General features: G+C 39.2%; 1 protein-coding gene across 11 annotated transcripts in view; it reads left to right on the top strand.

Annotated features, from left to right (window-relative positions):
* The window catches only part of kiaa1109 (KIAA1109 ortholog), a 533,049-nt gene that overhangs the window by 343,825 nt on the left and 172,084 nt on the right, over positions 1-17,140 (top strand). For 8 of the 11 annotated variants that reach the window (XR_013576358.1, XM_078539971.1, XM_078539945.1 and 5 more), the window contains 7 exons: positions 1,132-1,182; positions 2,489-2,695; positions 6,315-6,553; positions 10,085-10,329; positions 10,437-10,542; positions 11,330-11,427; positions 12,624-12,818. Coding sequence is in view for 10 of the 11 variants with exons in the window: in XM_078539971.1 (XP_078396097.1) it covers positions 1,132-1,182; positions 2,489-2,695; positions 6,315-6,553; positions 10,085-10,329; positions 10,437-10,542; positions 11,330-11,427; positions 12,624-12,818 (1,141 nt within the window). In the remaining variant the exon portion in view is untranslated. The remainder of the gene's footprint in view (positions 1-1,131; positions 1,183-2,488; positions 2,696-6,314; positions 6,554-10,084; positions 10,330-10,436; positions 10,543-11,329; positions 11,428-12,623; positions 12,819-17,140) is intronic. The other 3 variants (XM_078539938.1, XM_078540014.1, XM_078540004.1) reach the window with 1 other exon arrangement.

The raw sequence follows: 17,140 nt of genomic DNA, 5'->3' as shown, positions 1-17,140 counted from the left end.
CCTGCCCTTCCGCCTGCCATGTCCAACTGCAGTGGAATCCATCGAAACTTCAGCGTCCTTCCATGGCAGCCTTCCAGGGGCTGCCTGGGCTGCTTTTGAATCAGCTGCCATTGGACCCGAAGGACATAATGCCCCCTCCCCTTCTCGGAGCTTCCCCAGCGCCTTTCATGCTGGGCGGGCCTTAATTGGTCCCCCAGAGTGAAATTGTGGTGCCATGCCGGTCGCAGGTGGTGGTCGGCTTTCCGACCGCCCCCGCCGAGCCTGCCCACGAGGGCAAAGTTCTGCCCTTTGTTACCAGTCGTTACCAGTTTGCACTTCCAGCAAATTAGAATAGCAAAGTTTTTTTTAGCTGAAAGGTGCAGGCAGAAGCCTAAATTAATGGCATATGCTGTGAGATGCTTTGCTAAAGCAAATTCTTACCCAATATTGTGGTAATCTGTAATTCTTAGACAAACATAAAATGTTTTAAATCTGTAACATCATAGGACCAAAATGGTTTAATGGCAATTTTTGGCATTGAATCGTCAATGAAATTCAAGATGTTGAAATAGTGAATTTCTGAGTAGTGGTGATCCGTAGTTGAATGCTTTTTTTTTAAATCAGCAGTCTTTTTTACTTTGGATACAGTTTTGGATGTTAATAGAAATTTATTATTTAATGTGGCCAGTTTATTTGAAATTATGTACTTTTTCCTTAATTGCATGTTTTCTTTTAAATCTATTATACACATTATAACTTTAAGCTTCTAATTGTTACAGACTGAATTAGTTTGTCCACATGGAGTTGATGAGTTTCATAATACCTGTCTGCTAATATAGAATTTGTTACTTTATGAATTTATAGTTCTTTTTATTATTGATGTGGTAACCCTTAGTGTGTTGTCTTGCAGTCAAGTAACTGAAAATTATATTTGATAACTACAAGCAGTGAAATATTCTGCATGCTCCATTTTATTAATGCAGAAATGCTTTACTCCAATTCAGCCTTTGATAAATACTGCTATAATGCTATAAAATATATAGATCCGCACACTAATGATTCCACTGTTTGAATAAAGGTTTATGCATGAATGTTTAGACTTCATTTGCTCTCTTTTTATTTTCTTGCTTTCTCTACAACCATCTTGCATAGGCTGGAGGATTTTCCTACTTCACCTACAAGTACAGCCAAACAAGAATTTCTGTATGTCACAAACAAGCATGATTTCAGCTTGCATTTTTGACTTAGTGAAAGAATTAACTAAACTCTAATTCTAGCCCAATATTACATCATAATATGTTTTAAAACAATTCTGAGAAGGATGTATTAATTTCCTTGAAAGTATAAATAATTTAGAATATTGTACTTTTAATTTGTGTATGTATATTATGATGCCTACTTTTGGTTTAACTTGAATTGAAACCAAGCAGAAATGTATCAATTTTGAACTATCACTAAAGCTTTCGTGGGCTTCATATTTTTCATAATGCAGAAGAGACACATTTGTAGCTTTGCCCATTTGTACATTGACATTTTTTGCTACATTTTACTATACTTCAACTTGTAAATCAAATAGTGCTAACCCTTGTTTTGGTGCTGCAGTTTACTTTAACTAAAGATGTGTGAATTAGTTGATTGAACTGTTGAATGTAGAATGCCCAATTAAAATCCACAGTCAATCGCATGCAGGTAGTGTTTAAAGTAACATAGGTTTTTGCTGTTCTTAGAATGAAATATTAAATAACTTTTAGTTGCTTTAAATTTCTAACTTAACCTTGTGCTCTGTAATTATTGAATGCAGATGCAACACTTCCACGTTTGTATAATGTATTAGGAATACCTTGAAGAAGAAATTAGCAAATGGAACTGTAGATCAGGATGAGAAATATTAACAGGAAATGAAAAGTGTATTGCTTTAAGCGCCATTACAGGAAGGATTTTTAAAATGCAGATAAGGTGCAGTGTGGAATTACTAAAACATTATCTGGGTTATAATTTCTCAGGCTTGCAAATGCCTGGTTTTGTTTGATTCAGCTGAGGTTGAAAGATGATCTGAAAAAGGTCTTCAAGATTATGAAATATTGATTATACAGAGTTATCATAATGTGAATAGTGATAGATTATTTTTACTGTTCAAAAAAACTTTTATTTATAAAAGTGCGCAAGTTTAAATCAATCAAGGGAGAGGCTGGAAAGAACTGTCTTTACAAAGAGGGTGGTTAGAATATGGAATTCTCTGTCACTTTGCCAAATCTGCCAAATTGTTCCTAAAACAAAGTTCGCTACCCCTTCCAAAAGGGAATTAGATAGTTGCTTAAAAGAGAAATATTAAAGAACGTTGGGAGCGAGCAGGAAAATGGGATTAGATTAGGCAGATCATGGATAAAATGACTTGATGAGTAAATGGCCCATTTCTGTGCTATAACATTTTGTTTCTTTTTGTTTAAGACTTCCAATATTATTGGTAGGTGGATTTTGAGGATTTGATGAGTTATGTTTTTCTTTCTAGAACGGTAGTTAAATGCAGTATTGCCAAATCTCAGGCTCTTTATAGTGCCCAGAGAGGATTGAAGACCAACAACACAATGGTTGTAAAAGTAGGAGCCATTAGCATCAATATCCCACAGCATCCTGCCACACTGCATAGCATGATGGTTCGGAGTTCTCATCAGCTCTCCAAGCAGATTTCTGATCTCATTCGTCAGCCATCAACATGGTAAGCAATTTACAAAAAAAAATTCAGCTGCTACACAGTGCACAATATACGGTAATATTATTTTGCAATTGTGAATTACAGGAACTTGGAACATAGAAAATTAGGAATTGCTGAACAAAGACATTGGGTTTCTATCACTCTTATACTAAATTCTTAAATGTCAATTTCTGAAAAAATCTAGCTAATTTGTATTTGAATTAATCAATATGAACTACTTCCACACTTTCCCTTGAGAGCTTGTTCCAAAGATTTACCACTTGCTCAATGAAATATTGTTTCTTTAGATTAGATTTTACATTTAACCTGTCTTTCAGCACAGGCTATAATCTCTGGTTTTACTGTTCTGGACTAGGAAAAGAAGCATATTCTGGTCTTCATCGTCTAGTCCATATAGAATCCTAAAAACAGCAATTATTACCTCTCAACCTTGCAATCAGTCTCATCATTTAGTCTATAAAAAACCTAGAAACGTAAATCTCTGGAAACCTTAGGTCCAAACATTTTACACTTCCCATTTAATTACACATCTCAAATTTATCAAATGTATCCGAACATACTATTTTCTTAAAAAGCACATATTATTTTGAATGAAACTGCACTATCTTACAGGGGTGCCTGTTCTACAAATTTATCAGTTTCTCACTGCTTTCTACAGATTAGTTTTGAAATTACTACTTACAATCATAGACCATATTGCTTGATTCTACTGTTTTGAACAAGAAAAAAAGGCTTGTCATGATCTATGTTAGAATTCTAAAAGCAGAGACATCACCAACTTTCTTCTTTTCCACTGATGATGTGCCCAGTTTTTGTAACTGTTCAACATATTTCAACCCCTTCATCTTCTCAATCCTTCTAGTTGTTCTGAATAGCTGTAATCTCATTTTTGTCCTAAGGCGACAAGGACTGTACATAGTATTCCAAGTGTAGTCATACCCATCATTTATAAAGTGGCAGGATTACCTTACTATTTGGCTCAATATTGATTTTTTAATGCATAGCAACATCTGATTTATGTACTTACTGCCACTCAAGTACTGTTGTAATAGCTTCAATTTATTGTCAGTCAAGATCCACAGATCTTTAATTTCCCAAACACATTTTATTTCCATTTTAGTTGACTCTTCCTAGGCTTTATTTTTGTTGACACTTTTCATTTATCTACATTGAATTTGATCTGCCAACCATCTACCTAGTTCCCAAGGGTATTCACATCCTCCTGTAGCTTATCCTGTTCAGATTTTCAGTCATTAGTCTGTATCTTCAAATTTAGCCTTTGTGCTTGTGACAAGTTTATGAAGAGTTTATCACTGAAGTTATAAAACAAAAGTGTCAGAGCTGTGATTTATGTCATGGGGCATTGTTCAAGTTGTAGACATTTCCTTGACATAACAAAATAGATCTGAGTGTTGTACAGATCTCTCACCTTGATAGGTGATGTGTGGCTGTTTGTCACTTCCTCTTTCCTTATAATTATAACTTTGTTTATTTGCATCAGTTTAACATTTCAAATTGGCTGCCAAACAACTTTTTGTTAGTTACTTTCTGAACAAAATTCCAAGAAAGAAAGAAAAAACCTGTTTAGAACAGACATTTCCAATGACATGCACTTATCAAAGTTTGATTGTGCACTCATGCATGCCCAGAAGAATAAGATCTTCCCATAGATACGGTTGGCTAAAGTTCGGCTTTGACATCACATAAAATAAAAGGAACAGAAATATCCCTATTTAGTCCTATATTTACCACAATACTAACTTGCTTTTGATGGCAAGTATTTTTTTTAAAGCTGCAGATGAAGATAAAATCGTTTGGCTGTCTCCATTGTTGAAAAACAGTGTTTGTCGAGGCTCACACGAAAATCATGGCCATTCAGATGAGCTAGAAGGACCATTTCCTTCCAGTCTGAAAGCCTTAATAGTACTTTCCTGAATTTATATATGAAGATAATAGTGGAAGAAAAATGACCGGCCCATTGTACTATTGTCATAACGTATCTGAAGATGGTTGGGCCTAGGACACAATGCTGAGGATCTCCTGAGGTGATATTCTGGAACTGAGATGATTGACCTCCAATAACCACAATCATCTTCCTTTGGGCTAGGTATGATTCCAACCAGTGGAGAGTTTTCCCCGTGATTCCCATTGACTCCGGTTTTGCTAAGGCTCCTTGATGCCACACTCGGTCAAATGCTGCTTTGATGTCAAGGACAATCACTGTCACCTCGAGTTCAAAACTGGAGTCAGTGGGAATTAGGGGGAAAACTCTTCGCTGGTTGGAGTCATATCTAGCACAAAGGAAGATGGTTGTGGTTATTGGAAGTCAATCATCTCAGTTCCAGGACATCACCTCAGGAGATCCTCAAGGTAGTGTCCTAGGCCCAACTATCTTCAGCTGCTTCATCAGTGACCTTCCTTCCATTGAAAGGTCAGAAGTGGGGATGTTTGCTATTGATTGCACAATGTTCAGCGCTATTCGCGACTCTTCAGACACTGAAGCAGTCCATGTCCAAATGCAGCAAGACCTGGACAATCCAGGCTTGGACTGATAAGCAGCAAGTAACATTCGCGCCATACAAGTGCTAGGCAGTGACCATCTCCAACAAGAGAGAATCTAATCATCGCCTCTTGACATCCAATGACAATACCATTGTTGAATCCCCCACTGTCAACATCCTGGGGGTTAACATTGACCAGAAACTGAACTTGACTAGCCATATAAATACTGTGGTTACAAGAGCAGGTCAGAGTTAAGGAATCCTGCAGCGAGTAAATCACCTCTTGATTCCCCGAAGCCTGTCCACCATCTATAAGGCACAAGTCAGGAGTGTGACTCTCCACTTGCCTGGATGAGTGCAGTTCTAACAACACTGAAGAAGCTTGATATCATCCAGGACAAAGCAGCCCGCTTGATTGGCACCCTGTCCACAAACATTCACTCCTTCCACTATTGACGCACAGTGACAGCAGTGTGTACCATCTACAAGATGCACTGCAGGAAACTACCAAGGCTCCTTAGACAGCACCTTCCAAACCCACGACCACTACCATCTAGAAGGACAAGGGCAGCAGATGGATGGGAACACCACCACCTGCAAGTTTCCCTCCAAGCCACTCACCATCCTGACTTTGAAATTAATTACTGTTCGTTTACTGTCGCTGGGTCAAAATCCTGAAACCCCCCTCCCTAACAGCACTGTGGGTGAACTGCAGCGGTTCAAGAAGGCAGCTCACCACACATTGACAATCCACAACACAATTGAGGATGGGCAATAAACGCTGGCCTAGCCACAACCCATGAATTAATTTTTAAAAATGTAAATAATCCAATTGCAAATTCATTAAAATGACAATGTATTCATTCAATTTGTGATTATTCTCTGAAATAAAACTGCTCTATAGATGTAAAACAGTGATCATTTTGTTCAGATTTAATTACTAAATGTTGATCAAACTTTGCAAAATTGTATAAACAATTTCATGGTGATTGAATGTATTTGAGAACCAACCTGTGGATGGCAATTCAAAAATAATTCATATTCCACACACCTTAGCAAAATATTAAATGTTAGAGAACTTTTAAACAAGATTCAAATATAATTTTCTTTGTTTTGTATAGTGTACCAACGCCAAAGGAAGATATTTACACTCCACAGGTTCCTGAGAAGCCTGTGTCAAGTGTCAATCAAACTCCTGTTGAAACAAATGAATTTCCTCAGCTGCCAGAGGGTTTGGAGAAGAAGCCAATTGTACTTAAATTTAGTGCCTTGTTGGATGGTATTACCATTGGTGCAGCACTACTGCCATCTCTTAAAGCAGAATACAAAATGGGCAGGATGAAAAGCCATGGAATGACAGGTACTAGTGTGTAAATTGGTATGAAGGTAAATGGTTACAGTCACTATTGAATTTTTAAAAAGTTAAAAGCTTGTATTAAATAAGTGGGCATCATAAGTCATTTTGATTTTTTTTGAACTTCTAATTTTGTAAAATTAATCAAAGTTTTTAGCACTGGAACCATATATACCCTGAGATTTGCAATAATTCTAAATGTACAATTTCGGATTGCAAAATTTTACTTTGAGGTGCTATTTTTGATTTCATTTTCTTAAACAAAAAGAGCTGGGTGTCTGTTCTAGTGTCCTTTGGATCTCCTATTTAAATGTCGAGCTACTTATGCTGTTGAAGACTATTTTATGTAAATGAACCAGGCTCAAGAGAAGAACCAGTAATTTTAGGGTAGATGATCTGAACCAAAATGATAGATTGTCATCCTTTCAGAGTAATGATTGGGAAGTTTCAGTGAAATGAACCCCATCAAACCAATGCAAATGCCATCCCAATATGTTCTAATATTTTTCACAGCTTACATAAAAAAGTCACTGTTTCTATTTTTCATGGACTTTTTGCAGTGTGTAGGTGCCAATGCTGAAGAATGAAGCATATTTTGACTTCTAGCACCCTGAATCAATATCATACAACAGTGGCTGAGCAAAATAAACCATCCTTTCGTATGTCTTAATCCCAATTTAACCTCTTCCGCCAGAAAACTTTATCATTTCCAGTTCCATTTCAACCATCTATAGTTTCTGAGTATGAAGAAGGGGGTTTTGGGGGGCATGGTGGGGGATGTTATTTGCCAAATTGCGGACATTTTTGATCTGTAGAATTCAGTAGAGAATGGGGTTCAGACCACCCAAGCAGACTCTGCATCAGACTGTGCAGCTGGCAGACAGAAGAGGTTTTCCATCAGTTTATTTTCACATGTAACTCTCAGAGTTGAAAGTACAATGTGCCCAGCATCCCCCAGTCTGTGATCAATATTTTTCCCAAGGATGTTTTCAAACCATCTAATATTCAAAACACAAATAGAAGAAAAACATTTTTTTGTGTGAAATACTGTCCAACCTATCTAATTTGGAAAAGAATGATCGGTATCCTTGACCAGGTTATCACAAAAATACAACTAATGGGGAAATATTTAATTTCATAGCAGCTTACAGTGAAGATTGTGACTGAAAATAGCAGGGGCCCTTGGAAGGAAAATTAATCCATTTAAAAAGATACCTTGACTCGGTTGAACACATTGTCCTTCTTAACGCCTCCACTCTATTGTCTAGCTGAGTGTGACTGCCCTTGTTTGATTCCATTCTTTCCTATCCTTCTGTAGGTAGAGAACCTCTGGCAATGGCTTCCCTTCCCAACCCCAGAATATTTATCCCTAGAGTTCCCCCAAAAAATGTATCGTTGGCTTGTTCCCTCCTATTTCTCATCTGCATGCTTTCTATTGGCAACATCATCAGTCTTCACAGCATACTGACAGCACCTAGCTCTACCTCACCAACATCTTTATTCACTTTTCAATTACCTTTGTGTTGGATTGTTTATCTGACAGCCAGACCTGGATGAGCCTCTTTGGCCCCACCACAAACCTGGTTCCCCACTAATAATTCCTTCTACCTCCTTGGCTACTGTCTCAGCCAATTTCTGTTGAAAACCTGATCCATTATTTTGTTCTCTCCAGGCTTGACTATTCCAATGCTGTGTTGGCCTTCCCTCTTCCACCCTCTATAAGCTTGTGCTCACCCAAGCCACTTCTGCCTGTATCCTAACCCATACCAAGTCCTTCTCACCCTCACCTCAATGCTTGCTGACCTACATTAGCTCCTGGCCCTCCAGTGCCTTGATTTTAAAATTCTCATCCTCATTTCAAAACCTCCTATTGCCATGTATCAACCAACCTTCAAACCCACGACCACCAACACCGAGAAGGACAAGGGAAACAGATAAATGGGAACACCACCACCTGGAGTTTCCCCTTCAAGTAACCCACCATTCTGACTTGGAAATATATTGCTGTTCCTTCACTGTTGCTGGGTCAAAATCCTGGAACTCCCTTCCTAACAGCACTGTGGGCGTACCTACACAACATAGACTGCAGCGGTTCAAGAAGGCAGCTCACTACCACCCTCGTGAGGGCAACTAGAGATGGGCAATAAATGCTAGCCAGCCAGCAAAGCCCACATCCCCTGAATGATTTTTTAAAAATCCCTGTAATCTCCTCTTGGCCTACAAACCTCTGAGAACTCTGTATGGCTCCAACTCTGGCCTCCTACTCATCACCAACTTCCTTTGCCTCACCATTGTCAGCTTTTCCTTCAGCTGTCTGGACCACAAGCTCTGAAATTCCCTCACTATACCTCTCCACATCATTCCTTCTTTAAAAACCTCTTTAAACCAAGCTTTTAGTCTCTCTGTCCTAAGATCTCATTTGGCTCGGTATCCAGTTTTTGTCTGATTACGCTCCTCTGCAGCAACTTGAAATGCTTCCCTTCATTAAAATGCTACATAAGTGCAAATTGTTGTATGGGAAGGGAAGTGAGCTGTCTATCAGAGCAACTATCTACTGGTTAGGTGACAAGTTGTTCATATTTTTAATACAACCTAGTTCAGATGGAGCTTTCCTCTTAATAGGTTTTTCTGTATCACAAAAGTTAAAACTAATTCAAAACAAAAATGAAATCAGCCTATAAAATCAGAGTTTAGAATTAATCCATATGAATTTTGTGGCAGAAACAACTGTATATGAAATACTCTTACTTTTAGATTCAGTCCCTAGTGCAGTGCATTCATTGTACATTCTTGCACTTAATCCCGTTGAAGGACTTTTCCAGTCCGATTGCCAATGTCAAATTTGTACTAATGTACTTGCCCATTCAAAATCCATTTTTTGGTTGTAATACCTGCGTATTTGATAAAGCCATAGCCCTGTGCCATTCTTTCCCATCCTGTCTCCCATTCTTGTAGTTACCAATTTTTGAATAGGAAAGTAACATGGGAAGAAGAGCAGTTGAAATCCATCTTGCCTGCGTCCTATATGCCCATTGCCAACCACACTTCTGCCACAGTTGTTGCTGCTCTATTCCTCAGCCTGCTTCACTGTCTTGTTGGAATTCAGAATTGCTCCCTGCCTTTCCCCAGTGAGAAGTAAGCGTGCATATGCTATTAGTTTTAAGACTGTCCCAACTGTTGTAATATGGGTAAAAGGCTCCATTAACTATTGTAGTACCATAAAATTACTCTTTTCACTTATTATTGATGGGATTACTGCAGCCGCCTCTTGTGCATTTTCTTTTTGTTGCTGGTGAGTGATTGAAGTTTGAAGGCGTATGAACTGAGGAATGAGAGGCAGATGCGTGAAAGGGTTTGTGGTTACTGAGGCAACTGGGATGAAGGTGACCCTCATTGTTCTCTAAACTGAACAGTGTTGTCCATATGCCCTTATGGTTTTCAGTGGAATCTATGTAATTATAGGAATAGTTTGTTACATGCTGTGATAGACACCAGTAGAAAAGTTCTGTTAATAAAATTTGCTCTTTCAACCATTAGGAGCCCAAACTAGGTTCACATTTGAGCTGCCCAATCACAGACTGCGCTTCCAGTCAAAAGTGACACCTGTTGATATGGCAACATTACCTCCATCAGCCAGCCTTAACCTACCACAAGTCACCATGTCTGGAGAATACATAATGGAGGAACACGAGAGTTACCCAGACAAATCCTGGAATGGAGACGAATTCCCATTGAAACAAGGCAATTACCTGCAGGGAAACTATTTACGCTGTGTTGCTGAGGTACAGTTGTGGTTGGAAAATGTAGTTGACATCAGACTATCAAGTTGCATAGAGAATGTTGAATTTAAGAAGCTTCCTTTAATTGCAGTGATGTTCATTGTTTATAGGTTGGTTCCTTTGAACACAACTTGACAACAGACCTTTTGAATCAACTAGTCTTTGTACAGAAAGTTTTCATGAAAGAGGTCAATGAAGTTATTCAGAAAGTCTCCGGTATGTAGGAAATTTCCTTTAAATTTGAGACTAACTTTAAAAACCATTACCTTTATGAATATAATTTTTAAAAATTCTATATTTTTTTTTACATCTCTGCTTGGGACATTCTATCTGTGTTAAAAAACAGTATGTAAATATAAGTTGTTTACTGTGAATATTTTAAAAATTCCAAAGTTAGATCTTTTTTGTTTGGACTTAAAGGGGAAATGAATACAAGCACTTACATTCTCTTGTTATTTGCTCTCTTCCTTTAATTTGTGTTTTATTCTTGTAAGACCACTAGAAACTGGATAATTTCCTAGCACATTGATGTTCAATTTGTAATTCATGAAGAACAGTTATTTTTATGAATTACAGCAATGATCACTGGGAAATGAAGAATCTTGAGATAGCTGCTTTTTGCTGTTGTGCTCAATATGATCTGTTTTTTTAAAATCACAACTGGTCCAATGTGACCAACATCAGCCTGCAAAATTAATTAGTGGGGCTTGATCCAAGTCAGTTAAATGCTGTTTACATTTACACTGCTGTTGCAATTGACAGCTGCATCTACCAGCGCAATGGGGACAAAATAGGAAAAAAGTGCAGCATTGGGTCAGGTGCTGAGCTGCTGGAAAACCGGCTTTATTTAGGAATATTCCTTTAGCTATGGCTTCCACTTCAGTGATTACTTCTACCTAGCAACAGTACCTTGATTCAGGATACTTGAAATAAAAACTTCCTTTGTAAGGAATGCTAAATATTAACATTATAATGTATATTTATACAATGTGTTTATTTGCAGGAGGGGAACAACCTATCCCACTGTGGAATGAGCATGATATTTTAATGGATGGAGAAAAGCCAAAAATTCTGCTGTACTCTTTGAACCTGCAATTTAAGGTAATAACTTCAATTATTATAAAATACAGAAGCTTAAATATAAACAAAGGCCAAGATTTTATGGCCCCTCCCACCTGGTGGGATATTACGGTCCCCCCAAACTGAATGGAGATTTAAATGGCCCGCTGCATCTGCCAGAGGCAGGGGAAGACACTGCGGCGGGGCCATTAAATCCTGGCCAAAGTCACGTAGGACCTATTGTGTGTCAGAATTACTTGTGAGCCTTTTAAAGAAGCATTATGGTCCTGAAGTTAAATTCCAGTTCTTTTATTCAATTGATATTCTTTTGATGCCAATTACATTGTGTTAGTTGTGTGCGATATTAGTATGAGAAAAGTGACATGTGGTTCTTGTGCCACTTCCACAACTAAAAGGAAACACACCAAACATACTAAAGTACATGATGCAGGTGGTAGACTCCTCATTATTCAAGTATGGCCAACCTGTAAGTGACTTTGAATTTTGGCTTTATTGTGAACCCCATATAAGAATGTCGTGTGGTGGATTTGATATGAGGTAGTATAGTCTAATGGTACTTAATATCTTTTTTGGAATATTTAATTTGCTAAATCAGTCTTTTATAGTGACTGATTTATACATCATTTAATCATTTTAATCAGGTGCATATAGATATAATGTTTGCTGTACTTTTTAAATTTTCACATGATTCGTTTGTTATGTACTTTTGAATTCCACATACCATATTGCGATTGCATCAGGGTCTCTACAAGTATCTTTTGTAAGTCCCTATCAGATTATTTTTTCCTTTAGTCTGGGTGAACTCCAAAACAAAAAGATTTTTGTTCTCAGTTGTCCCAACTTCAGTTTAAGGGATGAAAGATAAGTGACCATGACTTGTGGGAATACTTATTGGGCACTGGAAGGGAGATTCTGTGAGATGCATAATGTATGTTTTCTAAGCTACTTATTGAAAAAGATATGCCAATGATTTTTTTTATTCAGTTTGCGTTTTTGGAGTTACAGAACAAATGTTTGAATTGATGTTGCACATAATGGTGACGCATTCTGTTCTGACCAAATTTTGGCAGTGTCCAACTGCATTAACTTTTTCAGTGGAGAAAGTATTGAGACCAATGCAATAAATTTTCTTTGCTATAAAATATTGAGAACCAAAAAAAATGACTGTGTGTTGCAAATTTCAAAATCAATATGTACTGTGTTTGTTTCTTGTTTAGGGTATCCAAGTTACAGCAACTACCCCTTCCATGAGAGCTGTAAGGTTAGAGACTGGATTAATTGAACTGGAACTTTCAAATCGCATCCAAACTAAGGCTCAGCCTGGTGCAGGCCGTAACAGCAGCTATCTGAAACTGTTTGGTAAATGTCAGGTTGATTTAAACCTGGCATTAGGACAAATTGTCAAACATCAGGTATATTTTATCACATTCGGAATGCTAACTGTATAGCAGTAAATTGCATTTCAATGATTTGCATATTCCAAAATGTGATGTACTAAAATTGAGAAGGAATTGTTCTGATGATGTACGCAAAAAACAGCGAATATATAAAATGTATTAACCAATCTGTTCTACTTATTTAAAAAAAACAAAGACTTCCTAAATTATTTAATTCTTTACATTTGTTCTTGGAATCTAGGCACGACTAACATGGCCTCTTTATTACCCACCTACAGTTGACCTGGGAGGGTGGTAGGTCATTCGTCTAGATGTTAGTCCTATGATATTGGTTACAACTGAGAGGTCATTAAAAAATCCTTCTCCAAGAGACATTAGTGAAATATTGGGTTTTTACACATTTATGTTCATTTTTTGTTTGTCGATAAGAAATAGGAGGAGTGGCCATTCAGCGCTTTGAGCCTGCCAGCCCAAAACTGACCAGAATTATTGAGGTCGGTTTCAAAATTTGCCAAAGTATGATTTGAATTCAGAATGTCTGGTTTGCTAGTCTTGTACCATAATCACAACAATGCTGTACCCTCCTATGTGGAAATTGGGAAAATGCATTCTGGTACTTAGACTGGGAAAGTACCAAATGCAGTCTCTGGCCTATACTGAATAAATTGATATCAACTGGGCAGCAGTTGGAACGCTACAATTGTCCTAAAAATCCCTGGTCAAGGGAAAGAAAAAAATTCAATCAGGAACTGTGTCCCAGCACAAGTTGGGTCTTTCAGGAAACTGGGTAAGACAAAGAGAGAAAACGGAAGTTAAAATAGTGAGACTTGCAATGGGAAGTTAAAAACACGAACAAGAAAGTCTCTAACTAGCTTCCTATGACATTCAATGTTATTTCCATTGTTGGATTCCCGCCATCAACCTCCTGAGGGCCACCGTTGACCAGACAATTAACTGGACCAACCATGTAAATACTGTGGCTACAAGAGAGGTCAGAGGCTGGGTAATCTGCAATGAGCAACTCACCTTACGATTCCCCAAAGTCTTGCTGCCACCTCCTACAAGGTACAAATCAAGAGTGTGATAGAGTACTCTCCATGTGCCTGAATGAATACAGGTCCACAATGCTCAAGAAGCTGGACATCATCCAGGACAAAACAGCCATCTTGATTGGCACCTTCACTATATACAACCTTCACTCCCTCCACAACTGGCACAACATGATAGCAGCATGGACCACCAACAAGATTGTTAGCATCTCACCAAGACTTATTTAAAGCAATCCCCCCCCCCACCTTCCAAATCCATGAACTTTACCACCTAGAAGGACAAGGTCAGCAGGCGCATGGGAACACCACATCCTGATTTGAAAATATATTGTCGTTCCTTCATTGCCACTAGGTCAAAATCCTGGAACTACCTGCTCAACTGTACTGTGGATGTGTGTTCACCACAGCCTGCAGCAGTTCTAGAAGGTGACTCACCACCACCTTCTCAAGGATAATTAGGGATAACCGCTGGTCTTGCCAGCGACATCCACAGCCCGTGACTGAATGAATTGGAAAAACATTTATGTAAATTATCTGGTCATTCTTCCACAGCAATTTGATAAGGACATTGGTGTGGAATGACTACCATTAATTATATATCAATGGTCACTATATTTGAAAAATATAATTGCAGTGCTACAACACGAGGATGGTGAAAAATTCAAAACACAAATGAGGAAAATTAGTTCATAGACTATAGAAACAATCATTACAGTCCAACTGCCTAGTTCGGAGGTCAAATGATATCACACTATACTCTATCTCTTAGCAGAAAGCTATCTGGGGCATATAACTTGCTGACACTATTACCCACTGTCACCTTAGGTAACATATTCAGTTTCCCTATTCTGAACTTTGAAAACACCAGAATTTTGTACTTACGTCAAATGATTTATTAGCATTCATTTTATCTATACCCTTTTGAATCTTAAACTTTGATAAGGCCAAACCTGTGCAATCTTTTGTCTAGTGTAAAGATTCCTTGGCTCTCTCGTCTCTGGTCATAATCTTCATGCCTAATCTCTGGTATCTGTTTATTTACCCGCTTCTGCACACAATCCAGGATATTCCCACTATACTATGATAACATGAACTATATGCAGTGCATGAGGTGGGTCTGTACCAGCTTCCTAACACCCTCTGGTCCTTCTAGCTATTTAAGATTTTTTTTTTACTTTGTTTTCTGCTGTTGCAGACGCTGCTGATGATATCAATGAACTAACCACCAGTGAATGACCTGTGTGCCTTTGTCCCCATTGTTTGTCCCTCTTTCCTATTCTTGTGACCTTACATTTGTTCATATCAAATGTGTCATTTATCAGTCCAGTGACCAATCATTTTAGACACCCCTGTTTTTTATCTCCTGTTATTTCCAGCATTTTTTTCTTTCATCCTTTGGTAATTTTTTACAGCTTTATTTCTTTTCCTGTTTTCAGATCATTTACGAACAATGTGATCCAAGTGTTAATACCCAGTGTGCCTCTATAATCATCCTTTATTCCATTCTGATGTTCAACCACCCTTCCATATCCATGCAACATATAGGGCTGCATCTTCCGGGCGGGGGGTGGGGCCCACTCGCCGATGTGCAAAATGATGCGGGGTGACGTCAGGCAGGCGCCTGACGTCACCCCGCGTCATTTACATTCTCAGGTTGGCGGGCGCGCAGCCGGCTCAGCTGCACGCCCGCCAACCTGTCGATGGCCTATTAAAGCCATTAAAAAAAAATTGAAATCATTAATGGACCTGCCTGTCCAACCTTAAGGTGGGCGGGCAGGCCAGGAGCCCTGGCGGGCTTCTGAAAAAACATGAAACCTCATCCACGGGCAGGATGAGGTTTCATGAGGGATTTAAAAATTTCAGAATATTTTAAAATAAAAGTTATGGACATGTCCCAACTCATGTGACAGTGTCACATGAGGGGACATGGCAGTGAAATTTTTTTCTCATCTTTATTTAATGTTACAAGCCTGAGCCGATCTCCCTGAGGCAGCACTTTGCCTCAGGGGGATCTGTACGCTCTTTCACATGCATGCACGAAAGAGTGCGTCCCCAGCTCAGGGAATCTCTCCCCCCGCCCGCACAGGGAGCGCATAGTGTTTCCTGGTGGATGTCACGCTGGGCGGGCCTTAAATGGGGGTGCGCCCCTGAATGGGAGTGTTGAACAGGAACTTGCCTGCCCGCGCCCGCTCCTGCACATCCCCCCTGACGGGGAAAATGTTGCCCATAGCCTCCTTTACTGAGAGAATTTCTGATCTGCTCCAAGAGGGGGACCCTATTTCACGCCTTCTGAACTTAGAGTTATCACCTCCGGTACCGTGCCAAAAATCTAGCTAAAATCTAAATATACAACATTACTCAAGTTCCTTATGCCACTAGATCAGATATCTCTTTGAAATTCAATAGATTTTAAAGACTTGATCTCCCTCCTATAAAATTATTTGGACTTGCACTTAGCATCATTTTTTTGGTGCTTCATTATTCCTTCTTTTATGATATCTTCTCATGTTTTATTTTCTTTGGATAACAGACGTAGTGGCCTGTTCTTAGAATCATCTTTCTGCCTTTTCTTAGACCAGTGAGAGTTCCCTCTCAGTTTTATGGACAGCAGCTCAATTATTGGCTGTCGCTGAGGTTGCTATCTTCTTCAGGATGGCTACCTGCCCCTGAGAGCTGCCGGCCCGATCAGAGGGTGGCAACTCAGCAGTGCCACCAGGAACAGTGGCCACTGCTGAGGAAGGCAGAGGCCCTGCAAATTATAGCAGGTAAGTTGCAGAAAATTTACAAAAACCGAAAAGTTATGGTGGAGGGGAATCGCCTCCGAGCAAATCACGGGGACCGAAGGACTGCCTTTCCTGCCATGATCCCCTCTTTGACCGCCCCTCCCCCAAGCTCCCCCTGGGAGGCTGCCAGCATTCAGCTAGCGGCCTCCCCACCTAGCAGGGAGTCGATCTGCCAGTAAATTGGCCCTTAATATAGCATTTGAATATTTAAATTTGCTTTCCGCCTCTTTGTTGGGGGAAGCCTACCTGAAGCTGGTCCCGGCATCAGTATAATTCCCCAATGGTGGGACATAGTCAGGTGGTCAATCCACACAGCTTCCCCAGACCCCGATTTTACTGCCCCCCACAGTGATCCCACCTTGTACGGGCCAGCAAAATTCTCTTACATTCTTTTACTTTCCAATAAATCCATAAATATTCCTTAACCTTGTGAGATAAATTGCAGTCCATTGCCCGGTCCAAGTTCACTCCTTTCATTCCTGTTAAAGAATTCCCAACCTATTCT

Source organism: Cetorhinus maximus, chromosome 1 (assembly GCF_964194155.1).
Source record: "Cetorhinus maximus chromosome 1, sCetMax3.hap1.1, whole genome shotgun sequence".
NCBI lineage: Eukaryota > Metazoa > Chordata > Chondrichthyes > Lamniformes > Cetorhinidae > Cetorhinus > Cetorhinus maximus.
The sequence above is the reverse complement of the archived record's forward strand: the minus strand, read 5'-3'. Positions and strand labels throughout refer to the sequence as shown.